The following is a 26,655-nucleotide window of genomic DNA, read 5'->3' on the forward strand; positions in this document are numbered from 1 at the left end:
TAAAGATGTTGAATAAGACCGGGCCCAAGACAGAACCCTGTGGCACCCCACTAGTCACTCTTCCCCAGAATGAAGAGGAACCATTGATGAGCACCCTTTGGGTTCGGTCAGTCAGCCAGTTACAAATCTTTTGAAGTTACATGTCTTTTGAAGCTTCCTGATTCAACCCAGATCAAAAGCAAAAGACTAGCCCCAGGCCTATTCTATCAACAGGTGAGGGGGTTAGGGAATGCCTAGCCCTGCTGAAAGTTGTCTTAATGCCATGTCAATGAAGGGCGCTTTAAACCAGCTAAGGCCATTAACTTAACATACAGACTGGTCTGACCAGTTCAGAGATGCGTAACTACAAAGCTCCCATCTCACAGATAGCAAATCGCAAGTTTGATTGGGACCCCATGACCAACATCCAAACTGACCACTCAATCCAGTAACAGTAGGATCATGCAGAAGGACTCAAGTCTAAATAGTGAGGCAATGGCCTGTCACAGGAAATACAGTTCTGAACTTGGTTTGTGCTTTCTGTATTTAAGAAGATTGACGTATTTCTTATTTTTAAAAAATCTAAGCAGATTACATAAAGTGGTATAAAGCCCTCATTAAACACAGTAATAAAACAGACTTTAACAACAGTATACATAATAAAATTACCAAAATACAGTGGTACCTCGGGTTAAGTACTTAATTCATTCTGGAGGTCCGTACTTAACCTGAAACTGTTCTTAATCAGAAGCACCACTTTAGCTAACGGGGCCTCCTGCTGCTGCCGCACCACCAGAGCACAATTTCTGTTCTCATCCTGAAGCAAAGTTCTTAACCTGAAGCACTTTTTCTGGGTTCGCGGAGTGTGTAACCTGAAGCATATGTAACCTGAGGCGTATGTAACCTGAGGTACCACTGTATAGATAGGAAAAACTTGGTGCTGTTTTTTAAATTAAATCTTTATTGGTTTAAAATACAAAGATACAAACATACAACGAAGGTAAGTATTTCAGAGTTAAATACAAAAAGAAAAGAAAGGGGAAAGGAAAATTTTGAAACAAAGACAAAAAAATGATAAAAAGAAGGAAAAAAAGACCAAAGATTTACACGACCTTATATCTATAGGAAAAACTAGTTTTTAAAAAACAACACATGTACAAAATAAAATTATATGTTGTTTTGACCTAATTTAACAAAGACAGGCGTCTCCTCCCAGGTCTGTGCTTTCCTGACATAACTACTACTTACCATTAAATTGTATTTTAACTTGGCAGAACGTTCTCTAATATTTATTGCAAGCAACATTCCTGAGAGTTAAGTCACTACTATTCGCCAGCCTGTGGGCATTCCAAACTAAAGAATAATTTATTCCCCAAGCAACTCAGCATTTTTTCAAGCGGAAGAGCTGAATGTGCAGCCCCTATTAATTATGCAAAAATGCATACCTTTTTTCCCTTACCTTTCCTTTTTCTCTTACAGTGATGGGTATTTTGAAAAAATTGTTCCTGAATAGCAGTTGCTGGAGTGGAAGAGGGCTGAAGCGCTTGCGCACCTGCTTGACCGCTGGAGGAAAGAATGCCTAACTAGACAGGACTTCAGTCTGATCCAAGGCAGCTAAGATGTGCAGATAAGATGGCGTCCGGCACGTTTCTGCTGCGCCACTGCGCTTCCGTGCCGATATAAACCTTGAGCTCTCCTTGCATAGTCCTAGCAGATTTCAGCAGCGGGAGAAACTGCTGCCGTGTGTGGGTAATAAATCAAACTGCTCCAGACTTCTTGCTTATCTCCAACAGTCTATAATGTGTAGAAAAACATCATAAATTAGCCCGGCGAAAGAGCAGGCATCCTTCGCCTCTCAGTCAAAACCGAAAGAGAACTCACACACAGAGGAAGATTCCCATATGTGAACATAACCACGCCTCAGAATGTGAGACGTCACACAGAACTGTTTAACCCTGTAAGTTCTGATTCTCCTCACAGCCCCTCTCGTCTCGCATCCTGAGGGAAGCTGTGTGGTGTAGTGGTTAAGAGCGGTAGTCTCGTAATCTGGGAAACCGGGTTCGCGTCTCCGCTCCTCCACATGCAGCTGCTGGGTGACCTTGGGCCAGTCACACTTCTTTGAAGTCTCTCAGCCCCACTCACCTCACAGAGTGTTTGTTGTGGGGGAGGAAGGGAAAGGAGAATGTTAGCCGCTTTGAGACTCCTTAAAGGGAGTGAAAGGCGGGATATCAAATCCAAACTCTTCTTCTTCTTCTTCTTCTGTGAGTATAACTCTTTGGCAAAACCTTGCACCTGTTTATCTGTCTGTGCTCAGCTCTCGGCCTGCCTGCCCTCTGGCAGCTTCGTGGTCGAGCACATATCTATAGACTTCATTGAGTTCAACTCCTTTCCCATTGCCTCTTGCCCCTTCCTGGCGTCTGTCTCAGGCAACTGTTGAACCTCCTCAAAACTCTCAGATTCGCACTGCGCGAAACCAGCCCACACGCTGGTGACCACAAACCTCTCAGGTGGTACCCCCTTTGTGGTGCGAGCGGACCGTCTGAGCACTGTCTCGGGTGCTCCCTCTGACCCACTGGGGCCAGCAAGTGTGTCTCTGACATCAGAAGACTCCCCCTCTGACTTACTGCGTCTTCGGGACTTTTGCACTGTTCTAACGGGAGACGAAGGCTCACTCTTGGGCTCTCTTTTAACAACCTGCGGAGATGCCCAACCCTGTTCTTGACCCTGGTCAGAGACCTGGTCCTCATCAACAGGTTCAGCTTCTAACTCTCCCTGCTCATCAGAATCAGACAGACAATCTGAGAGAACGTCAGGATTCGCATGTATCCTTGACCAACCATTCTGCTCACAGAACTCAGCACTTCTGCTGACTAGAATCCTGGACTGATCACCTTCTGGATAGGCAAACCTCCACCCTTTTGTCGCAGGCTCGTACCCACAAAAGATCATTTTCCGGGACCTCAGGTCACCTTTCTTTCATTGAGCCTTTGGCACAAGCACCCAAGCTTCGCAACCAAACACACGTAAGAAATGCACCTTAGGCTTCTTCTGGTGCAGTAGAAAATACGGGGTGTCACCTACCACTGAATTGAACGACCTGTTCAACGTGAAGTTGGCCGTCTTCCAAGCCTCCCCCAAAAAACTCTGAGGCAAACCAGAGTCAAACAGTAAAGCGTCAGCTGCCTCAGCTAGTGTTCTGTTCCGGCACTCTGCTACGCCATTCTCCTGAGGAGAAGCAGCAACCGTCAACCTGTGACGTATTCCCTTCCGGCGGAAGAAACTCTGCAGAGCAGACCCAGTGAACTCCCCGCCTCGGTCACTTTGAAAGCTCTGTACCTGGGTGGAAAACTGTAGTTCCACCTCCGCAACCCAGTCTTTGATCAGTTGCGCTGCCTCGCTTTTTTGTTTCAGCGAGAAGACCCACCCGGTCCTAGTAAAATCATCTGTCAGTGTGAGCGCAAATCTGGCCCTGCCCAGACTCTTTGGCATGGGTCCACAAAGGTCTGTGTGCACAAGCTCAAAAGGCTTTGTGGTTACCCTCTCCGATCTGGGATAACTGCACCTTTTTACCTTTGCTCTTTTGCATGCCCTACAATCCAGAAATTTATCACATGATTTCATCTTGCAACCTTGAGTGCATTGGGGCAACTTCTGGATATATTTCCAACAGCTATGCGACATTCTCCTGTGCCACAAGTGAGCACACGAATCATGAGTGGGAACATTAGCACACTTTGCCTGTGCTGTCTCGGCGTCCCCCTTACCCTCCAGAGGTGTCTCCAGAACAAAGAGGTTGTTCTGACATGCAACACTGACCAGTTGTTCCCCACCCCTGGAAATGGAACAGACATCATTTTCAAAGCAAACCCTATAACCCTCCTTTACAAGAGCAGATACAGATAAAAGACAACAATGCATTTCTGGCACAACGTAGACCTCCAGCTCTGCCTGTAAAAAAGAAACAAACACATTTCCAACAGTGGTTAATTGTCTCTGTGAGCCATCAGCAAAAATGACTGTTTTCCCAGTTGAAACAGCCCTGCAGTTCCACATTTCACCACTAGGTGGCGCTGGCATCAGGTGATGGTTGGCTCCTGAGTCGATGACCCAACGCAGCATGCTGCCTTCACTGGAGTTGTCCTTCAGCATTGCCATGGAGGCAGCTAGGTGATAAGCACCATCCTTCTCACTTCCTGTGTCACGTCCTCCCTTCGCATTCCCACGCTGGCCTCCTCTCCTGGACTGGCTGCCATGGAAACCTGGCTGGCTGCCATGGGAAGCGACCTTGGAGACATCCTGCCCAGCCTCTCTGCCTCTCTGCGGACAAGATCGACGCAGATGGTCAACTGACACGCAGATAAAACAGCGACGAGTGGAAAAAGCCTGAACTGTGCCTTCTGCTGGCCTGGCCCCCCCTCTGCAACCGGCAGGGCTCTCTGCGCCAGCTCGGCCCTCTCTGAGACGGCTTTCCTGTTCGTCACACAACTCCACAGCTCTTATCTCTACTTGCTGCAGGTGGCCGGCCTTGAAGCCTCCAGCACAGCTAGGCTTCAGCTCTTGGCGTAAACAACTCTTGGCAGCTTTTGGAGAAAGAGGCGTCTCTGAGCTTTCACTGCTCACTGCCCCCCCACTTCTCACGGGGCTCCCAGGACGTTTTCCTGCACCCCCTCTGGTGGGTAAAGGGCTCCCAACTCTTGGCCTCTCTCCTGGCTCCTCACACAGACACGTTGCAGCATCCATACAGCTCCCAGGCTCAGCAAAAGCACCAGCAGCATTGCCAGCAACAGCAACAGTCCCTTCGCCCCCCGGTGGGGGCTTACAGCTCCTCCCAGCTGTGTATCGGCTCTCAAGAATGTGGCCGGCGCCATCTTGCCTCTCCCCTTCGGATGCAGCCACGTCTCGGCCCTTGCTTCCCACCCCTGCTCCACAAGCTTCTCGGAGTGCTAGCCAAGCGGCCTCTGGCCTTTTAGCATCCAGGACAACTGGCACTAGATGAGCATCCACATTCTCTGCCAAAAAAGCAAGCACACGCTTCTCAATTTCACTTTGCTCTGCAGCCCTCTTAGCCTCTGCTTTCCCAGCTGCCTTCCGTGGTGGCTGGACTACAACGTCCCACAGCTGCTCCCCCACCAGCAACAGCTCCACTTGAAAACTCCACTGCAGCCAATTTTGGCTACCCAGCTTCTGACATGGCAGCTTAAGCTCAAAGCCATGTTCTTGGGGCTGAGCCATTTGCCTCCCTTCTGTTGGCTTTTGCAAAAGTACTCACTCAGCAGCCAAACCGGGCACTCGGTCCTGAAGATGAGATCCTCCCCAGCAAGCCTCACTGCCTCAAACGTTAGGCAGGGCTCCAGCTGGCTCTAGCAGGCTTCTCCCACACACACAGGCACGACGTGGCAACAGCTTCCGAAGCTTGGCTGGCTTCCCATAACCTGTGCAGATAAGATGGCGTCCGGCACGTTTCTGCTGCGCCACTGCGCTTCCGTGCCGATATAAACCTTGAGCTCTCCTTGCATAGTCCTAGCAGAGTTCAGCAGCGGGAGAAACTGCTGCCGTGTGTGGGTAATAAACTGCTCCAGACTTCTTGCTTATCTCCAACAGTCTTTAATGTGTAGAAAAACATCATAAATTAGCCCGGCGAAAGAGCAGGCATCCTTCGCCTCTCAGTCAAAACCGAAAGAGAACTCACACACAGAGGAAGATTCCCGTATGTGAACATAACCACGCCTCAGAATGTGAGACGTCACACAGAACTGTTTAACCCTGTAAGTTCTGATTCTCCTCACAAGAATGCCTAACTAGACAGGACTTCAGTCTGATCCAAGGCAGCTGTTCTTACATTGCAAGACTGGCACCATGGAACCAGCAGACAGTGAGGCTGGCAAGCTCTGGTTAGCGCATGGCATGGCTTCATGGCACATCTTCATGGCAAACAGTACGTTTCCGAGCACAGTTCAAAGGGTTGGTGTTGACCTTTAAAGCCCTTAACGGCCTCCGCCCACGATACCTGAAGGAGCATCTCTACCCCCACCGTTCTGCCCGGACGATGAGGTCCAGTGCCGAGGGCCTTCTGGTGGTTCCCTCATTGCGAGAAGCAAAGCTACAGGGAACCAGGCAGAGGGCCTTCTCGGTGGTGGCGCCCACCCTGTGGAACGCCCTCCCATCAGATGTCAAAGAGATAAACAACTACAGTCATACCTCGGGTTGAATGTGCTTCAGGATGAGCGCGTTCGAGTTGCGCTCCACGGCAACCCAGAAGTGGATCAGGGGAACACTGTGGACATAGTTTACCTTGATTTCAATAAGTTCCTCATAATATTTTTACAGAGACGCTGGTTAAAATGTGGGCTGGACAAGGTAAATGGCAAAGGTAAAAGCCCTAAATGGCCTCAGTCCAGTATATCTGGAGCGTCTCCACCCGCATTGTTGAGCCCAGACACTGAGGTCCAGCTCCGAGGGCCTTCTGGCGGTTCCCTCCCTGCGAGAAGTGAGGTTACAGGGAACCAGGCAGAGGGCCTTCTTGGTAGTGGCACCCGCCCCATGGAACGCCCTCCCACCAGATGTCAAAGAGAACAACAATTACCAGACTTTTAGAAGACATATGAAAGCAGCCCTGTTCAGGGAAGCTTTTAATGTTTGATGTATTACTGTATTTTAATATTTGGTTGGAAGTCGCCCAGAGTGGCTGGGGAAACCCAGCCAGATGGGCGGGGTACAAATAAATTATTATTATTATTATTATTATTATTATTATTATTATTATTATTATCTTGCTCATTCTTCGTGAACACCAGAAAAGCCTGCTAGATTAGGCCAGTGGTGCATCTAGTCCAGCATCCTGAACTCACCAGTGGCCAACCAGCTCCCCCTGGGAAACCTGCAAGTATAATCCAAGCACAAGAGCCTTGTGGTTTCCAGCAACTGGGATTTAGCAGCTAATAAAAGTTTGGGGGCTCTTTTGTTCGGGGCTTCCATCTTGTTCCACCTTGTGGCAGGTGGGAGTCCTGTCGCGACAGTCTCCAATAAAGACCAAGCCTACTGGCTGCTGTTTTGCTCTGGTATTCCTGGCTGGTGTCCTTGTTTTTTTGTCCAAGGGAGCCCTCAGATTCTCCATTAACAGTTGCTTCTCCCGAAATGGACTCTGCGAATCTCTTCTTTGGGAGGTGGGTGTCGTGCAGGTGGCCGGAGGGAGCTGGATGCGAAGGAGGCAGGTCCCCGCCTGTAGCCTTATGAGGCTTTGCCCTCAGGTGGGAAAAATATTGCGCCCGGGAAAGGGAAGTGGGAGTCAACAGACACTCAAGGAATAGTTTCAGATATTAAAAGATAAAGTGCGAGACTGGCTTCACTATTATCAGACAATGGAGGCTTACAATTTGGATAAGAAAGTTGGTTTCCAGGTGGAAAAATCTAAATTGGAAACAGAACTGTTAGAACCCAAAACTAAGACTTTGTCAAAAATGTACAATTTGCTGTTGAAATGGAATACTCAGGATGAGACGGTTAAATCTGTAATGATTAAATGGGCACAAGACGTTGGACATAATATTATGTTTGCTGACTGGGAACAGTTGTGGACCACTGGGATTAAATTTACGGCATGCAATGCCTTAAGAGAGAATATTATGAAAATGATGTATAGGTGTTACATGACCCCAGTCAAGCTTGCAAAAATCTATCATTTGCCCGATAATAAATGTTGGAAATGTAAGGAAAATGAAGGTACATTCTTTCACCTTTGGTGGACGTGTCCCGGGATTAAGGCTTTCTGGGAAATGATATATAAGGAATAGTTTCAGATAAAAAGCTTTATTTCTACCATCCATGAACTGGTAGAAGGAGCAAGTGTGATAACTCACAAAAAGCATGCGCGAGTTCACAGTCATGTGCACAGAGCATATATACCCCTTCCAGTTCCCTCCCCCTTTCTCCTCCATGAGTTCCTCTGAGCATGAACAGAAAGCTGTCTTGGGACTATTGTGGACTCTTGGCACCCTTCCCAGGAAAGGGGAATGAAAGCCAAGGGGTCGAGGAGCCCTGGTGGTTCAGCATGTCCAAAGATGTTGCAACTAGAATGAGATAAGATTCAGTTCTCAGGCCTGAGTATTCTTGGCGATGACAGAGCCTATTCATTAGCCTTTAAAAGTAACATTTTGCCTATGCACAGCATCTTGTGAGGAACAGTTTTGAGGCCTGGGGTGATTTCACAGACAGGATTTGGGTATCCTGTCCCTTCAAGCCCTTTGGGTCGCAACAAGGGCAACCTGAGAGCATCACCGCCTGCTGTGCTGGCACCTCCTCACACTCCCAATCGCTAGCTCCACACCCAGCCAAGAGCAAAGACCATCTCTGGTCGAGTTAAAGTTACACATGGTGTTCCCATTACATAGGAACTGGTGATCTGCTTCATCTTCAGGGTCCAGACGGAAGTTCCCAGGGTGGCAGGTGGACTCCATGGCACCCTCAGACACCTTCCTTGGCACCCACCAAGGCCCCCTGACCTTCCCACTTTTTAAAGGTTTCCCCTAAACTTGTTAGTTTTTGCAGTGCTCCAAAACCGTTAGTTTTTGGAGCTGAGGTGTTATTTTTAATTATCCCCCCCCTTTATTTTACTCCACATCTTGATTTCCCATATAATAAACTTCATGGCACAAAAAAATGGTTTCCAAAAAGACCTTTATTTTTAAAAACAATTAGAAAGGCATTTATTCAGTTAGAAAACTGAAGCTGGCTTAAGTCCTGTGGTTGGGCAACTGTCCCTGGAAAATAGGAGCACTTGGAGGGTTTGCTTTCACTGTGGGGTCCTTTTACATTACATTCCCTCTGAATTCACGCCCCTTATCTCCAGCCACCAATAAGTGGTGGGGTGACAAAAGCAGTTGTGATTTCTTTTGATTTTCTTGTCAGCTACGTAGGCGAGATGAGCCCAAGAGCCCAGAGGGTGCAAATGTTGGCAACTCATTTCTGTGTCCCCGGAGGGCCCTGTCTGGCCCCAAACTACCAGGACTGCTCCCCCCCCCCGGAAACTGCCTCTTTCCCCTCATTCACCATGTCCGCTTGTGACATCACAGGAAGTTGGGGCACCTCAGCAGTTATTTAAAATGAGGTGACCCCCGCCATTGTGAGGCCAGGGAGGGCTGTGCAGATGTTTCCCCAGCTGTGGCCATTGGCTACCAACTCCCTGTGATGTCACAAGGGGGTGCAGCCCCCTCTTCCTGTGACATCACTACCAGGGAGGGGTACCCTGTGATCCTAGAGATTTCCCATATGATAAAAATATGACGCAATACAAAGATTTCTTTTCAGAAAAAGTTTATTTAGAAAAAAACATGAGAAAGCCATTTATTTAGAAAACAGGAGCTGTCTGGCTTAAATCCTGCAGTTCTCCTCATGACTTTCATGGCTGGTCTCGGGGGAAACCTCGCCGGCTCCTGAAAGGCAAAAGCAAACCATTGATGGGATGGCAACTATCCGACAGCGTCCACCCAGACCCCTTGCCTTCTCCTTGCTCCACAGTATCCCAACGCCAGGCGATCGCCTCCTTCCGCTTGCCAGCTTGCCGCCACCATCTGGTCTTGGGGAAAACCTCACCGCCATTGGATGTCCCTGAAAGGCAAAGGGAAACACGTTGATGGGATGGCGACTATCACATCGTCCACTCAGACTCTTCCACAGGCTTTGGTCTGACAACTTCATCCCTGACTGGCCTGCCCCGTCAGGCAGGTTGCAGAAGTGGAGGGTCGCCAGTTTGAAGTGGTAGATCCACAAGTGGACTACACTGGTTTCCCTGGTTTCCACCTCTAGGGCTGTGCCGGGTAGTTTCCCTCCTCGCTTTGGTCGTCGACGTAAGGTCAAGAGCTCTACGAATGTCAGGAAGCTGACATTCTCAAAAGGTAGGTCTGTTGACCTTAGGTTGAGGGCCAAAGACAAAGGTGAGTGTCACCAGATAGCGTTCACAAATGGATCGGCCAGCTTCACGGGCCTCTTGGCCTCCACTGACATCCCCAAATGTGAACCTGGCTTCACCTAGGCGCCACCACTAGAAGCCGATGGGCAACTCTCCCTCACCACAGAATTCGCCAAGGGACACTCACCCGCCGCCAAATGGGCAGCTTCCCTCCTCGGTTTGTCCGCCTGTTAATAAACAAACTAGGCTTCCAAACCCGTTTGCATCCCCTCGGCCAGTCTTGTAGCCTTGCGGCATCAACCAGGCACTGAATGCAAACCTTCCGGCAATCCGTCCACCACCAACATGTCCATTGCCAGACCTCAGCTCTTCACTTTCAAAGGATGCCCACATCAGTCTTAGATGGAAGAGACAGGAAAGTTCCAAGGCAGTTGAGATTATTTGTGGGGTCAGTTAAGGAGAAGATCTTCTCCATTGCATACTCCATGGTCAGCTCTAGCAAAACCTCAGAGATTTTTGGAAAAGGTGTTGGCAGTGCTACAGGGACAGAACCCAGAAGGGAAAATAGGTTGGCTATTACCTGACTGAGATGCTTGTCACATATAAAACAGTCTTATTGGGATTCATTTGTTTGATTTATTGTAAATGGTGGCTTGCTTCTGGGTCTTTCTTAATAGGTTTTATTGGATTGGATGCTTCTGGAACTGGACCTTTAATGGCTTTTAGTCAAATACAATAAATGATTGATTGATGAAAAGGTGCTTTTTTCCTGAGATAACTTTCTCCCTGCATGTCACTCCGTGAAAAGATTTCTGTGCATAGATGAGACTCACTTTCATTGTTCTGTTCATTTGTGTGTTTGACCAGTGTTGTGTGGAGGGAAACGCAACCACTGGGATGAAAAATGCGCCCCTCCTGCCCCCCTGGGTTTCCAGTGTGGCCTTGACAGATACTGGCACAAATTGGGGAGGGGCGTGTTATATATCTCCTTGGTCAAAAGCCAAGGAGCCAATGGCTGCTGAGCTGCGCCCCTCATTGTGAGGTCTGAGGGGTGATGGGGATGCCTCCCCAGATGCTGCCATTGTGAGGCCACAAAAACATTGGGCAGCTGAGAGGGTATAAATGTTGGCCAAGTCAAAGGCCGAGGCAGTTGCCTCAGTGGAGGCACTCAGCTCGGGTGGTCTCCTGTCCCGTGGGGCAAGCTGGCCGGAGGAAGGAGGCGATCGCCTGGCGCTGGGATGCTGTGGAGCAAGGAGAAGGCAAGTTGAGGTTTACTTGCTGGTGGGATCGCACTTGAAGGTGGATGAAATTCAGGTCTGAAGCAGGGGGAGGTCTGGCAATGGACCTGGCGCGGCTGTTGGTGGTGGACGGATTGCCGGAAGGTTTGCATTCAGTGCCTGGTTGATGCCGCAAGGCTACAAGACTGGCCGAGGGGATGCAAACGGGTTTGGAAGCCTAGTTTGTTTATTAACAGGCGGACAAGCCGAGGAGGGAAGCTGCCCCTTTGGCGGCGGGTGAGTGTCCCTTGGCGAATTCTGTGGTGAGGGAGAGTTGCCCATCGGCTTCTAGTGGTGGCGCCTTGGTGAAGCCAGGTTCACATTTGGGGATGTCAGTGGAGGCCGAGAGGCCCGTGAAGCTGGCCGATCCATTTGTGAACGCTATCTGGTGACATTCACCTTTGTCTTTGGCCCTCAACCTAAGGTCAACAGACCTACCTTTTGAGAATGTCAGCTTGCTGACATTCGTAGAGCTCTTGACCTTACGTCGACGGCCAAAGCGAGGAGGGAAACTACCCGGCACAGCCCTAGAGGTGGAAACCAGGGAAACCAGTGTAGTCCACTTGTGGATCTACCGCTTCAAACTGGCGACCCTCCACTTCTGCAACCTGCCTTGACGGGGCAGGCCAGTCAGGGATGAAGTTGTCAGACCAAAGCCTGTGGAAGAGTCTGGGTGGACGCTGCGATAGTCGCCATCCCATCAACGTGTTTGCCTTTGCCTTTCAGGGACATCCAATGGCGGCGAGGTTTTCCCCAAGACCAGACGGTGGGGGCAAGCTGGCAAGCGGAAGGAGGCGATCGCCTGGTGTTGGGATGCTGTGGAGCAAGGAGAAAGCAAGTTCCAGTTGACTTGCTAGTGGAATCGCTACCTGAAGGCGGCCGATATTCAGCTCTGAAGCTGGCTTACGTCTGGCGATGGACCTGGCCGGGCTGTTGGTGGTGGATGGATGCCGGAAGAGTTTGCATTCAGGCTAGCGGATGCCGCGAGGCTACGCCTGTTGAAATGGGTGCAAGCTGTGGTTTGGAAGCCTAGTTTGTTTATTAACAGGCTGCCAAACCGAGGAGGGAAGCTGCCGCTAGGGCAGCGGGTGAATGCCCCTAGGCGGAAACCAGTTGTGATTTGCATTTGCATTTAAATGATGTCAGTGGAGGCCCTAAGCTGAAGCTGGCTGATATTTGCAGGTGTGGACCAGCTGGTAGTGAGGAGGGAAAATTGCCCGTTTGGCAGCTCGTGGAGGCGTCTAGGTGAAGCCAGTGTTCACAAATAGATGCCAAGGGAGGCCGCAAGGCTGATGAAGCTGGCTGCTATTTGTGGACATGGCTGGCATTCACCCGTGTCTTTGGTCCATCCATTTAATGACAAAAGGCCTAGGCCTCTTGACATTAAACGGATGGCCAAACTGAGGAGGGAAGATGCCCGGCACAGCCATGGAGGTGCTCAACTGGAGCCAGCGGACTTCACAAATAGACGCCAGCGGAGGCCGCAAGGCTGATGAAGCTGGCTGCTATCTGTGAACGAAAACTGGTTTTCCTTCATCTCCGGGAGCCTGCCCATTGCGCAGGCCTGCCAGAGGTGAAGTTGCCAGGCGGAAGCCAGGGGAGTCTGGGTTGACGCTGTCGGATGGTGGCCACCCCACTCATCTGTTTCCCTTGGCCTTTCAGGAACTTGGCCTTTCTAATTTTTTTACAAAATAAACGTTTTCTGAAAAGAAATCTGTGTTTTGTGCCATGTTTTTATTGTATGGGAAATCTCTAGGATCATAGGGTACCCCTCCTTGGTAGTGATGTCACAGGAAGGGGGGGTTGCACCCCCTTGTGACATCACACGGAGTTGGTAGCCAATGGCCACAGCTGGGGAAACATCTGCACAGCCCTCCCAGGCCTCACAATGGGGGGGTCACCTCATTTTTAATAACTGCTGAGGTGCCCCACCATTGTGAGGCCAGCGAGGGCTGTGCAGATGTTTCCCCAGCTGTGACCGTTGGCTATGGACTCCCTGTGATGTTATAGACATCTACCTGTTGAGGCATCTGATCAAGATTTGTATTTTAAAATGAGCTTAAGAAAATATATTTGCAAATGTTTGTATCTTTCATGCTAGGCATAAAGCAGCTGGCAGCTGTTCATCATCCTCTTAAACAGGGCCCCTCTGATTTGTATTAGCATTAGCAGGAGACGAGTGCCTCAGGGTTGTAAAAGGAAATTACAGGCTAGGAGCAAAAGGTCACACTGACCATACAAATTACAGAATACAATCAAGCTGCAATTAAGTTGGTAAATAGTAAGAATTATTGTGCCTCCCATTAGAGACTTGAGCCACATTTTCATAAGGTTAAAAGGGCAAATAGAAACAGCAGCTGGACTAGGCAAAGCAGCTTTCTGAAACTGCTTTGAAGCTTTAGAGAACTTAGAATTTAGCTTAGCTTTTACTAAGTTCCCTTTCTTCTAAAAAACTATATATGTTGTGTATGAAATATATTGGCTTAAATGTAATTATGCAAAGGATTTAGAAAGTAAGAAATGTTAGATTCTTATTTCATAGAATCATAGAATCATAAAGTTGGAGGAGACCACAAGGGCCATCGAGTCCAAACCCCTGCCGAGCAGGAGACACCATCAGAGCACTCTTGACATATGGTTGTCGAGCCTCTGCTTAAAGACCTCCAAAGAAGGAGATCTTTCATAGATGGTGTGTGAGAAGGTGAACCCAAGATCTCTGTTTAAGATAAAATTAGAACCATTAGCCATCTGTTTTGCAGGGAATAGGGCAAGAGGGGCCAAAGGTTATCTGGTAATTAAGGTGCCTGGTCGAGGTAAATGTAAGATATATGACTACTTGTCTGCCATTTATAGATAGAAGGAAATATAGCTCTTTGTCTCCCATAAAAGGTAATAGGAAATGGGTGTATCTTTTATGATTGGTTCTAGCAAACAGCCAATAGGAATTTCAACCAGGCTGATTGGACAGAGGCAGCCAAAGGAGGAGCAAGGGGGCTGGGCTGAGGGAATATAAGTGCTGCCCATCAGGGCTGGAGTGGGCAGAGCTTTGGTAACCATATACCACTGTGTCTCTCATTTATTTGTCTGACAAATAAATTATTATTTTAATTTCTCTATTGCTGCGTTGAATATTTCATTCCAGCTAAGCGTTAACCACAAGCAGGGTGCTACACTGTGATGTCATAAATGGTCATGGCGAATGAGGGGAAAGAGGCAGTTTCCGGGGGGGAGCAGCCCTGGTAGTTTGGGGGCAGGCAGGGCAATCCGGGGACACAGAAACGAGTTGCCAACATTTGTGCCCTCTGGGCTCACCTTGCCTACGCAGCTGCCAAGAAAATAAAAAATCACAACTGCTTTTGTCACCCAACCACTTATTGGTGGCTAGAGATAAGGGGCGTGAATTCAGAGGGAATGTAATGTAAAAGGAACCCACAGTGAAAGCAAACCCTGTTTTTTTAAATAAAGGTCTTTTTGAAAACCAATATTTTGTGCCATGAAGTTCATTATATGGGAAATCAAGGTCTGGAGTAAAATAAAGGGGGGAAATAATAATAACACCTCAGCTCCAAAAATTACTGGAAGAAGCAAAGATCACTAGTGTTGAAGCAACGATTCTTCAACATTAACTTTATTGGAGTGGTCATGTTGTGCGGATGCCTGATGATCGTCTTCCAAAGCAACTACTCTACTCCGAACTTAAAAATGGAAAGCGTAATGCTGGTGGTCAACAAAAGAGGTTTAAAGACTGTCTCAAGGCAAGTCTTAAAAAATGTAGTATAAACACTGACAACTGGGAAACACCGGCCTGCGAGCGCTCCAGTTGGAGAACAGCCTTTTCCAAAGCTTTGTAGACACTCAAACTCAGGATGCAAGGGAGAAACGTGCTAAGAGGGAGGCACGCTTGGCAAATCCACACCATGATCAACTCCTGCCCGGAAACCTATGTACCCACTGTGGAAGGACATGTGGATCCAGAATTGGCCTTCACAGTCACTTATGGACTCATTAAAACCGTGTTTATGGAAGACAATCTTACTTGGCTACGAGGGATTGCCAAAGAAGAAGATGAAGGGTACTATAGAAATTTAATTAATAATAATAATAATAAATAAAGTACATAAATCGGAAGCAAAATTCACCTCTTTCTACACAATGCACCAGCAACATGGCTGTCAACCTTCCCTTTTTTTCGCGGGAAATTCCCTTATACCAGTGCCGTTTCCTGCTGCTATCCCGGATTGTTAAATATCCCATAGACTGTCCCCGGACAGGTGAGGCTGCTGATCCCTTATTTTCCAGGCTGCTGATCCCTTATTTTCAAATCTGAAAGTTGACAGCTATGACCAGCAACCTTATTTGCTTATTCATTTTACTACCCCTTTCCTGACCAGCCTGCAAGCTGATAAATGAGGAAAACGAGGGGGTGTTCTTACCAGCTCAGCAGAAAGCACTTAGAAATAAATAATAAAAAAACCTGCCTTGCCCTGTCTCTTGTTTCAAGATTAAAACACCCAACTATAATGATGATGATGATGATGATGATAATAATAATTTATTATTTATACCCCGCCCATCTGGCTGAGTCTCCCCAGCCACTCTGGGCGGCTTCCAATCAAGTGTTAAAAACAATACAGCATCAAATATTTAAAACTTTCCTAAACAGGGCTGCCTTCGGATATCTTTTAAAGATAAAATATCTGCTTATTTCCTTGACATCTGGTGGGAGGGCGTTCCATAGGGCGGGCGCCACCACCAAGAAGGCCCTCTGCCTGGTTGCCTGTAACCTCACTTCTCGCAATGAGGGAACTGCCAGAAGGCCCTTGGTGCTGGACCTCAGCGTCCGGGCAGAATGATGGGGGTGGAGACGCTCCTTCAGGTATACTGGACCGAGGCCGTTTAGGGCTTTCAAGGTCAGCTCCAACACTTTGAATTGTGTTTGGAAATGTACTGGGAGCCAATGTAGATCTCTCAGGACCGGTGTTATGTAGTCCTGGCGGCCGCTCCCAGTCCCCAGTCTAGCTGCCGCATTCTGGATTAGTTGTAGTTTCCGAGTCACCTTCAAAGGTAGCCCCACATAGAGCGCATTGCAGTAGTCCAAGCGGGAGATAACCAGAGCATGCACCACTCTGGCGAGACAGTCTGCGGGCAGGGAGGGTCTCATCCTGCGTACCAGATGGAGCTGGGAGACAGCTGCCCTGGACCCAGAATTGACCTGTGCCTCCATGGACAGCTGCGAGCACAAAATGACTCCCAAGCTGCGCACCTGGTCCTTCAGGGGCACAGTTACCCCATTCAGGACCAGGGAGTCCTCCACACCTGCCCGCCTCCTGTCCCCCCAAAACAGTACTTCTGTCTGGTCAGGATTCAGCCTCAATCTATTAGCCGCCATCCATCCTCCAGGCACTCACACATAAGCAATTTCCAAGCCTATTTGTGTCCTTTGTCCCTGCATGGCAAATGCAAAGGCGGAAAGGCGTGCAGATCGCCTCCCGTTTGCAATGCAAGGGGGTCATGCAATTCTCCCCTTTTATTCTCCTTCATTTCCTCCCCTTGCATGGAAAATCTTCCTTCCCCGCGACGTTTCCTAAGCGGGCGGCTGCGGCGACGGGCTATAATACCCCCCGATCCCCCTTTTCCCGCCACGGCCCAAAAGCTGAGCGGCCCCAAAAGACATGTGCTCCAGGTGAGGCTCGAACTCACAACCTCGGCATCGCTCTGCTCTAGTACTGCTGTATAAGTACCGCGCGCTAACCGATTGCGCCACTGGAGCCCTGACATCAACTCCTCCCGAAACGCTTTATCAAGGGCTCAGCCTCGGCTACGCGCCACTGGGGCGCCGCCAACGCCGCTTTTATTTTCCTCATTTTTAAAAGACATTCCCGACTCTTTTCCCTCCTTCGCCCCCGAACTCCAGCCCAACGGAGGAGGAGGAGGGAGAAGGGAATATCGCTCCGTCCCGCTTTCTCCTTCCGCCTCCCTTCAGCCTCTCGCCGGCTGCTCTGAGGGGCGCCATTGGTAGGCCCGTTTCCCTCAGGCGCCCGCTGAGGAAAAGAAGCGCGGGCGGGAAACAGGGCCGAGGGAAAAGGGAATATTGCTCCGTCCCGCTTTATCGTTCCCCCTTCCTTCGGAGGGGCGCCATTGGTGGGCCCCTTTCCCTCAGCCGCCCGCCGAGGAGGAGAAGAAGCGGGGATGGAAAACACGGCCGAGGGAGAAGGAGCGAGGGAAAAGGGAATATCGCTCCGTCCCGCTTTATCGTTCCCCCTTCAGCCTCTCGCCGGCTGCTCTGAGGGGCGCCATTCGCGGGCCCGTTTCCCTCAGCCGCCCGCCGAGGAGAAGAAGCGGGGATGGGAAACACGGCCGAGGGAGAAGGAGCGAGGGAAAAGAGAATATCGCTCCGTCCCGCTTTATCGTTCCCCCTTCCTTCGGAGGGGCGCCATTCGTGGGCCCGTTTCCCTCAGGCGCCTGCTGAGGAAAAGAAGCGCGGGCGGGAAACAGGGCCGAGGGAAAAGGGAATATTGCTCCGTCCCGCTTTATCGTTCCCCCTTCCTTCGGAGGGGCGCCATTCGTGGGCCCGTTTCCCTCAGGCGCCTGCTGAGGAAAAGAAGCGCGGGCGGGAAACAGGGCCGAGGGAAAAGGGAATATTGCTCCGTCCCGCTTTATCGTTCCCCCTTCCTTCGGAGGGGCGCCATTCGTGGGCCCGTTTCCCTCAGGCGCCCGCCGAGGAGGAGGAGAAGCAGGGATGGGAAACACGGCCGAGGGAGAAGGAGCGAGGGAAAAGAGAATATCGCTCCGTCCCGCTTTATCGTTCCCCCTTCGGCCTCTCGCCGGCTGCTCTGAGGGGCGCCATTGGTGGGCCCGTTTCCCTCAGCCGCCCGCCGAGGAGAAGAAGCGGGGATGGGAAACACGGTCGAGGGAGAAGGAACGCGGCGGCGCCTCTGAGGCGACGCGTCGCCGGGAGGCTGAGGGAGGGCCCCGAGGGGCCGCCGACCGGGCGCTTCCCGTTGGAAGGCCCGAAGCGGCGGAGGAAGAAGGCCGGCCGGCGAAAAGGCTGGAGGGGCGTGAAGAAAGTGTGTGTCCCGTCCCCCCGACGTCGCACAGTATGCACAAAACACACAATAAACACGGTGGGACGGACGGGTGTGTGTGGAGAGGCCCTCACGGTCGCCTCGGTGTGAGGGGACGGAGGAGGCCTCGGCGCCGCACGGTCGCTTGGCCGTTTATCGGCTCCCTCGCTCGGAGCGGCTTCCCGCCACCAGGGCCGGATTTACGTATAAGCTAAACAAGCTATAGCTTCGGGCCCCATTCTCTTGGGGGGGCCCCCAAATATTAAAGGAACAAAAAACTGGATGTACATTTCCAAAATAGAAGATAATAAAATAAAACCTAACAAAAAGCTTTGTGTGTTGTGTAGGCCCCTATGATGTAAGTCATGGGCCCTGCTTGCTAGCCTGCTTCCTAAAAAAATCACTGGTTTGCTCCTTTCTGTTATGTACTGAAGTTCTCACCCTGGGCCAGCAGGGGGATACTGTAGATAGTTATGCAAATGAAGGATCCAAAGTGACGTTCAGTGATTGGATAGTTTGTATGCAAATGATCGAAAGTGATGTTCAGTGATTGGCTAGTTACAGAAAATGGTTACTGTTGCATTCTAGTGGGGCTCTATATAAGCAGGCTGACTGAGCTCCTCAGTTCAGTTCTGTTCCAGCTTACAAATAAAGAACTGCTTTGGAAGAATCGCTGTGTCGTCTGATATGTTCGCCCACAACTTGACACTTTCTATATATAGGGTGCCTACATTCTGCATGTGCAAATGGCTTGAGATACCTATGAGGTCCATAAATTAGCATATAGCATATATTCAACACAAAAAACAGCGACCATTTGTTGTTGACAAAGGACAGCTGGACATAGAAAGGGCCCCATTACCTTGGAAAGGGAGGCGGGGCTTCCTTTTACCTGTCCTTTGCCTACTTCCTATGGACACAAATACCTGAACTGTCCAAAGGTGTGTCTCCAGCATGTGGCAAAAGCCGGACAAGGACGATGCTAGGCACACTTCCCTGGGGAGTTTCACAATTTAGAGGCTGCCATAGACAAAGCCCTCTGTCACCCAAGCTACCGTTCCTCATTCTTCTGGGGGTGGAAAACTACAAAGGGAGCCCCACCACCCTTTGGCCAATCTCAGCAGAGTCTCCAGATATTTCCATGGAAATATGGAACTTGGTGATCACAGAAAATATAACCTACAATATAAAGATTTCCAAAGGTTTAGGAGAACCAGAACATTTGTACTGTACAGTTGGACTTTTTCAGTCCAGCTAACCTCCAGAACTCTTTGGCACTGCCAATAAGGGAAACGTGGACCTCTTATTAGGAGGCGTCTCACGTCTTCCAATTTTGTTGACAAATTAAGAGAATGGATATGTGCCCCTCTGTCATTTCTGATATTTTTATATTTTTATGTTTGTCGTCCTTGTTTGTGTTCATACGTTACATGCAATGGAATAAAACAAAACCAATTTAATATTTTATAAATTTTAATCAAAGTTTGGTGGCAATGGTGAATCACGGAACCCATCTTGAATAAGCAAAATACACTTGCAAACGTTTTACACTGTTTCCGCTCATCATAAGAAAGGAAAAAGAGCATTAACTAATGGAAACCCAGTCTTCAGCCTTCTTTTCTAGCTTTTTGAGACTGCATCAATATTGCCAACACATACCTACGCCACTTTCCCCAGCTCTGATAGCTTGGCAACTTATGTATTTTTAAGCGTTCTAATTTTTCAGGATTCTAAATTCTCTGTCCACTGTCCCAGTGTTTCTCAAACTGTATGACTCAAAGTACTTTTCTCAAAGTACAACTAGTACCACCATACTTGCCCACTGCTTTCCCTTGCCATGCTGCAGTCTTCTTGTTGCAAATCCCCATATGCTAAATAAACGTGGTTGGAAGAAAAGAGAAAGTCAGCAAAGGAGAAAAGGGAGTCTTCCTTCCTCTACAGGGCCAGAGCAGGTACTGGAGAAAATTAGAGAGATTAAAGGTTAATTTAACAACAATAGTAATAATTAGAAAGGAAGAACGTAAGAAAAGTAGTATAGAAAGAAGAAGTTAACATAAAAGCAGTTGATGAGGAATTACAGTGGATGTTCGGGTTGTCAACGTGATCCATGCAGGAGGCACGTTCGCAACCCGCAGTGTTCTCAACCCGCAGCACTGCGTCTGCGCAGGTTGCGCTTCTGCGCTTCTGTGCAAAGCGCAGTTTAGCGCTTCTGCGCATGCACGAGCGCCAAAACGCAGAAGTAACTCATTCCGGTACTTCCGGGTGCAGCGCAGTGCGCAACCCGAAAACGTGCAACCTGAAGCATCTGTAGTCCGAGGTATGACTGTAATAGAAATACGGTAGCTTGTGGAGGAGTATAGTGCAAGTTAAAGCGTGAAAAGAGAAGGGGGGAAGAAATGATAGATGAGTAAAAATACTGTCAGGGGCATGTATGTGCGTGCAGAACATACAGTGGTACCTCGGGTTACATATGCTTCAGGTTACATACGCTTCAGGTTACATACGCTTCAGGTTACACACTCCGCTAACCCAGAAATAGTGCTTCAGGTTAAGAACTTTACTTCAGGATAAGAACAGAAATCGGGCTCCGGCAGCACAGCAGCAGCAGGAGGCCCCATTAGCTAAAGTGGTGCTTCAGCTTAAGAACAGTTTCAGGTTAAGAACGGACCTCCGGAACGAATTAAGTACTTAACCCGAGGTACCACTGCATAAGATCAAACTTAGAATCTCTCAGCTTAGAATCTCTCCATCAATTTGGCCTAAAATGGGGAGGCTGCTCTGAGCCCTTCGGCCGAGGAATGCGGGATATAAATATTTTATTATTATTCTTATTATGATACTGCCAGAAGCAATATCTGTACTTAGGGTTCCATAGCTCAGCTGTCTTCAAGCTAGTATCCTTGCCACAAGGAAATCATTGTTGTATCTGAAAATTTCCTAATGTGGGTTTGGATATCCAATGATGAAAATGATGTCGCTAATTGCCACCGGATTAGGATGGGCTCTGTGTTCACCGGTCACCGTTTTGTTACTGGCTTTGTCCCTGTACTGCCATTTCGCGACTGGTGGGCCTTCGTAATTTTCATACCTCTCCAGTGGGCTCTGGGGCGGCGGTCGATGGTTTAAGAACCCCTCCTCTCTACCCCACTTTCTTTATTATTTTTTTGAATAGTTTTTATTAAGAATTTCAGCATAACCATTTATCAAAGACATATCATCCTCATTCCCCCCCCCAATTTTCCCTCCCCGCTCCCCAAGAAAAAAGCACCCGGACTTCCCTCAGCTCCTCTCTCTGGTTTTTCAGCACATGTTATTCTCTGCATATTATAAAATTGTAAAGATCCTTAAATTGTCTGCCTATATGTTACCAATAATAAATTTGTGTTTGTTTATTCAAAACAATAGTGAAATTTAAAAAAAAGGGAAATGATATACAATGAATTGAAGAAAATGTTCCAATTAACATTTGTAAAAAAAAAACCTGAAGCATTTTTGTTAGGGATTGTAGGAAAAGACCTGCCAAGGAAATCGAAGAATATATTCATGTATGCAACAATGGCGGCAAGAGTCTTAATAGCACGCGGATGGAAGAAGGAAGAAATCCTGACAAAAGAACTGCGGCGAGAGAAATTGATGGACTATATGGAACTGGCGAAATTGACGCACAAACTACGTGATAAGGACAACTGTGACTTTAAAGAAGAATGGGAACCTTTTACAAAGTACTTAAAGAAACAACAAAATGTGTATGGGACTGGCAGAATTGACGAGCAGAATCCGTGACCAGGGAGAAGAGTCGGCTGAAGAAGATTGGAAAAAATTTAAGGACTATTTACAGAAATACTGTAAAATTAAGGAAAGTTAAACGGTGTTGGATTGAAATTGAGTGGTTTCTAGCTGTAATGATATAAAAGAACATAGATGGGGGGAAAAAAGGGTTTGAAAAATAAGGTAATGTTATAAGCTGTAATGCTTTAAATGAAGGATTTGCTGAACAAATAACCTTAATTGGGATACAAGGAGGAGAAGTATGAGGAGGTCTGAGAAATTTGTTATTTAAAAGTATGGTTTATGAATTTTATGTCTTTTTTAATGTTTTTGTTTGCTCTGTTTTTGTTTGTTTGTTTAAAAAATTGGAAAATCTAATAAATATTCTTTTTTTTTAAAAAAAAGAAACAACAAAATGAATTGGACTCCTCTCTATCCCACTTTCAGTGCAGTCACAGAACTGTAGATAACAATTAGCCTTGCCCAGAACACTCCCCTCTTATTCTCTCCAGCCAGATGCCGTCCTCGGTCACACCAGATCCTGAGCCTCTTTTGATTTAAATAACAAGAGGCTCCTGTCCCAACTCGTGCTCCCAAAGCAAGACACCAGTTCCATGGCACAATCGGTGGTCAAGATCTGGGTTATCCTCTCCACCACGTCCCCTTTGATGGCGAGGGACCGGAAGTGGTCAAAGTCGTGCCTGCCCAGTTTCCGCAGGCGCCGGGCAGCTGACCGGTAGCACTTCCACGGCTGGGGTTCGAGGAGCAAGTAGGCGCATTTAGACGCAAGGTAAGACAAGAACGTCACCAGGCCGCGGTCTCCATGATTGAGGTGGATCCACATGGTCACGGACATACAGAAGGCGATGTCAAATGTGGAGCGGCCAAAGTTGCCCAGGTAGGACCTCAACACCGTCTCCCTTGCGTCGGGGTCCATGATGTCGAGGACGGCGTAGGAAACTGAGGCAGGGAAGGGGTTCTGTTGCCTGGCTCTCTCGATCAGCCCAGCGTCAATGTCGCAGCAGAGAAGGCGAAGTTGATTCAGGTGCTCCTGGCAGGCTTGGGTCTCCTGAAGCCCCAGGAGGTGCCTGTACAGGGCGACGCTGAGCTCCCCCGAATTGCACCCCACATCCAGCCCCAAAAGGGGCTTTGCACGTGGGTTAGGGAACAGCTTGCTCAGCAACGCGCTGGGCAAGAGCTGGATGCGTCCCTCCGGTGGGTGGAAGCGAGAGTAATCAGGGAAGTTCCCGTATGGCGCTGCTCCGCCCGGGAGCTGGGCATCCCCAAGCACTTTACAGTACTCACTCATGGGCACCGCCATCTTGGGAAGGACGAGGCCTAACACCCAATCTTCTGCATGTTTCACAAAAACTGGTAGCGCAGACCTGGAACAAAAGGCGTGAAAATTATATGCAAGGACTGGAACTCTTTTGCTTTATTCATGGGATTTGCCGTCCTGCTGTACTTAGGAAATTTCGTTCTGTCTACTCAGTTTACCTAGCTCAGTATATGTCTGGCATCATCATCATCATCAATTTATACCCCGCCCATCTGGCTGGGTTTCCCCAGCCACTCTGGGCGGCTTCCAACAAAATACTAAAATACAATAATTCATCAGATATTAAAAGCTTCCTTAAACAGGGTGCCTTCAGAGTCTGGTAGTTGTTCTTCTCTTGACATCTGGTGGGAGGGCGCTCCACAGGGTGGGTGCCACCACCGAGAAGGCCCTCCGCCTGGTTCCCTGTAACTTGGCTTCTCGCAGCGAGGGAACTGCCAGAAGGCCCTCGGCGCTGGACCTCATACCTTCCAACATTTCTCTGATGAAAATAGGGACGTCCTATTCAATAATAATAATAAACCTTTCAAGCCCTAAACAGCCTTGGCCCAGTATACCTGAAGGAGCGTCTCCACCCCATCATTCAGCCCAGACACTGAGGTCCAGCTCTGAGGGCCTTCCGGCGGGTCCCTCCCTGCGAGAAGCGAGGTTGCAGGGAACTAGGCAGAGGGCCTTCTCGGGGGTGGTGCCTGCCCTGTGGAACGCCCTCCCACTAGATGTGAAAGAAATAAGCAACTCTCTGGCTTTTAGAAGGCATCTGAAGGTAGCCCTGTTTAGGGAAGTTGTCGATGTTTGATGTTCTGTTGTGCTTTTAATTCTGTTGGGAGCTGGGGAAACCCAGCCAGATGGTTGGGGTATAGATAATAAATTATTATTATTACAGTGGACGCTCGGCTCGCGAATGTGATCTGTGCGGGATGCACATTTGCAACCCGCAGTGGTGAGTCTGCGCACGCGCGGGTTGCGATTTGGTGCTTCTGTGCATGCGCAAAGCTCGATTTAAGGCATATGCACATGCGCGTACGCCAAAACCCAGAAGTAACCTGTTCTGGTACTTCCGGGTTTCGACGGTCCGTAAACCAAAAAAACACACAACCTGAAACATCTGTAACCCAAGGTATGACTATATTATTAATACAGTGGTACCTCGGGTTAAGTTCCGGAGGTCTGTTCTTAACCTGAAACTGTTCTTAACCTGAAGCACCACTTTAGCTAATGGGCCCTCCTGCTGCTGCTGCGCTGCCAGAGCACGATTTCTGTTCTCATCCTGAAGCAAAGTTCTGGGTCCTGAAGCACTATTTCTGGGTTAGCGGAGTCTGTAACCTGAAGCATATGTAACCTGAAGCGTATGTAACCCGAGGTACCACTGTATCTGATTGGGTTGCCCCAGCCATTCTGGGCGGCTTCCAACATATATAAAATCTTAATAAAACCTTAAACATTTAAATAAACTTCCCTATACAGCGCTGCCTTCTGGTGTCTTCTAAAGGTTGTGTGTTTCTCATCTCATTTCATTCAAATTGCACTTTCTTAGTCCTGAGATTGTAATCATTTGTACTGTTTTATTGTTCCAGTTACAGATAGGTAGCCGTGTTGGTCTGCCATAGTCAAAACAAAAAAATTTTTTTCCTTCCAGTAGCACCTTAAAGACCAACTAAGTTAGTTCTTGGTATGAGCTTTCGTGTGCATGCACACTTCTTCGTCTAACATTGTATATGCCATCAAATGCCAACAGTGTCCTTCAGCTCTCTATATTGGACAAACAGGCCAAACCTTACGCCAAAGAATAAACAGACATAAATCGGACATCAAGAGTCACAAGACAGAGAAACCAGTAGGAGAACACTTCAATCTCCCAGGACATTCTATACAAGATCTCAAAGTAGCTGTTTTACTACAAAGGCATTTCAGAAATAGACTGGAAAGAGAAGCTGCTGAATTGCAACTCATTACCAAACTTAAAACCATGGAGAGACCTGGTCTGAACAAAGACATTGGATTCTTATCTCATTATACATGACAAAGCCATTTTTCACCTTCTCACCCCTTGCTTTTTCCTGTAAGAACTATTGCAGTCGTTAAGAGTCGTCAACAGGCTCATCACAGCTATCTGCCAATCACCCATTCCCACCACCCTTCTGAGTAATACCCCTCCCCACCTTCTCACTATATAGAAGGATTGGGCAACTTCTGTTTCAGTGTATCTGAAGAAGTGTGCATGCACACGAAAGCTCATACCAAGAACTAACTTAGTTGGTCTTTAAGGTGCTACTGGAAGGAAAAAAATTTTTTTTTTATTGTTGTTAGCCGCCCTGAGCCCGGCTTCGGCTGGGGAGGGCGGGATATAAATAAAATTTATTATTATTATTATTATTATTATTATTATTATTATTATTATTATCATTTCACACTGCTTTCAGTATTGCGTTTGACTCTTCTGACCCACCCAGTGGAAAACCCTTAGCGTGCACCGAGAGTGCAATAACAATGCCAACAGTTACCCGTTTGCTCAGTAACTTTGCACGAAACAACAACAAAAAAACAAAAAAACTTGGAGCTAGTGGAACTTTTTGGTACAGTGCTGAAGAGCACAGAGTCTCCTTCCCCAGATACATTTATGTCCACCCCTTTCTTAAAATCTTCAGATGTGCTCTTAATAACCTTTTTTATTCTGGGGAACTTACGCTGTGCGCTGGAATTCCTCCCAATGCTGTCTTGGTTTTAGTTTTAATGTGCCAATTCCTATTCTCCTGGTTTTTATCGGGTTTTGTTCTCCTGGATTTTTATTGCATTGGTTATATAATAAATTTCTCCAGTAGCACCTTAAAGACCAACTAAGTTAGTTCTTGGTATGAGCTTTCGTGTGCATGCACACTTCTTCAGATGCACACGAAAGCTCATACCAAGAACTAACTTAGTTGGTCTTTAAGGTGCTACTGGAAGGAAAAATTTTTTTTGTCTTGACTATGGCAGACCAACACGGCTACCTATCTGTAACAACAACAACAAGAAGGACTGAATCGCAGCCCTGTTCCCTTCGCTCCTACCTGCCTGGGATGTGCGAAGCGAGGCAGGAGCTTCTGACCCACAACTGCCCCCTACCAAAACCTCCCCCCGGCCCCCAAGAACGTCTGAAACCAACCAGGACGCGTGTACTCCTCAAAAGCCAGAGTCTACCCGAAGTTCAGCATCCCTCTTCACGTTTCCCCCCTCCCCGGTTTCACCTTTCGTAAGTCTATGGTTTGCCGGAGGATCACGTGCTCCGCGTCCCGGAAGCGCGTCCCTCGTTCTCTTCCCGCCCCTCCCCTTCACCACCCGGAAGTGAGG

The 26,655-nt window shown here is 48.3% G+C and overlaps 2 protein-coding genes, 1 long non-coding RNA gene and 1 other non-coding gene across 4 annotated transcripts in view; 1 reads left to right on the plus strand and 3 right to left on the minus strand.

Moving 5' to 3' along the window:
- LOC128423885 (uncharacterized) overlaps positions 1-26,655 on the plus strand; it is a 130,940-nt gene that overhangs the window by 74,222 nt on the left and 30,063 nt on the right. The window lies entirely within an intron of this gene.
- TWSG1 (twisted gastrulation BMP signaling modulator 1) overlaps positions 1-26,655 on the minus strand; it is a 194,694-nt gene that overhangs the window by 24,257 nt on the left and 143,782 nt on the right. The gene's annotated exons all lie outside the window — the stretch shown is intronic.
- Positions 16,836-16,930, minus strand: TRNAI-UAU (transfer RNA isoleucine (anticodon UAU)). The gene is made up of 2 exons: positions 16,893-16,930; positions 16,836-16,871 (listed from the first exon to the last, which is right to left on the minus strand). It is a non-coding gene; the product is annotated as a tRNA-Ile (tRNA).
- BCDIN3D (BCDIN3 domain containing RNA methyltransferase) lies at positions 22,400-26,607 on the minus strand. The gene is made up of 2 exons (XM_053409438.1): positions 26,471-26,607; positions 22,400-23,377 (listed from the first exon to the last, which is right to left on the minus strand). The coding sequence occupies exon 2, from the start codon at positions 23,311-23,313 to the stop codon at positions 22,522-22,524; it is 792 nt and encodes a 263-aa protein (XP_053265413.1). The 5' UTR covers positions 23,314-23,377; positions 26,471-26,607; the 3' UTR covers positions 22,400-22,521.

Source organism: Podarcis raffonei, chromosome 12, assembly GCF_027172205.1.
Source record: "Podarcis raffonei isolate rPodRaf1 chromosome 12, rPodRaf1.pri, whole genome shotgun sequence".
In the NCBI taxonomy this organism is placed as follows: Eukaryota; Metazoa; Chordata; class Lepidosauria; order Squamata; family Lacertidae; genus Podarcis; species Podarcis raffonei.

Bases quoted from the DNA above. Each gene is read 5' to 3' on its own strand.
- BCDIN3D (XM_053409438.1), bottom strand. From the start codon at position 23,313: ATGGCGGTGCCCATGAGTGAGTACTGTAAAGTGCTTGGGGATGCCCAG.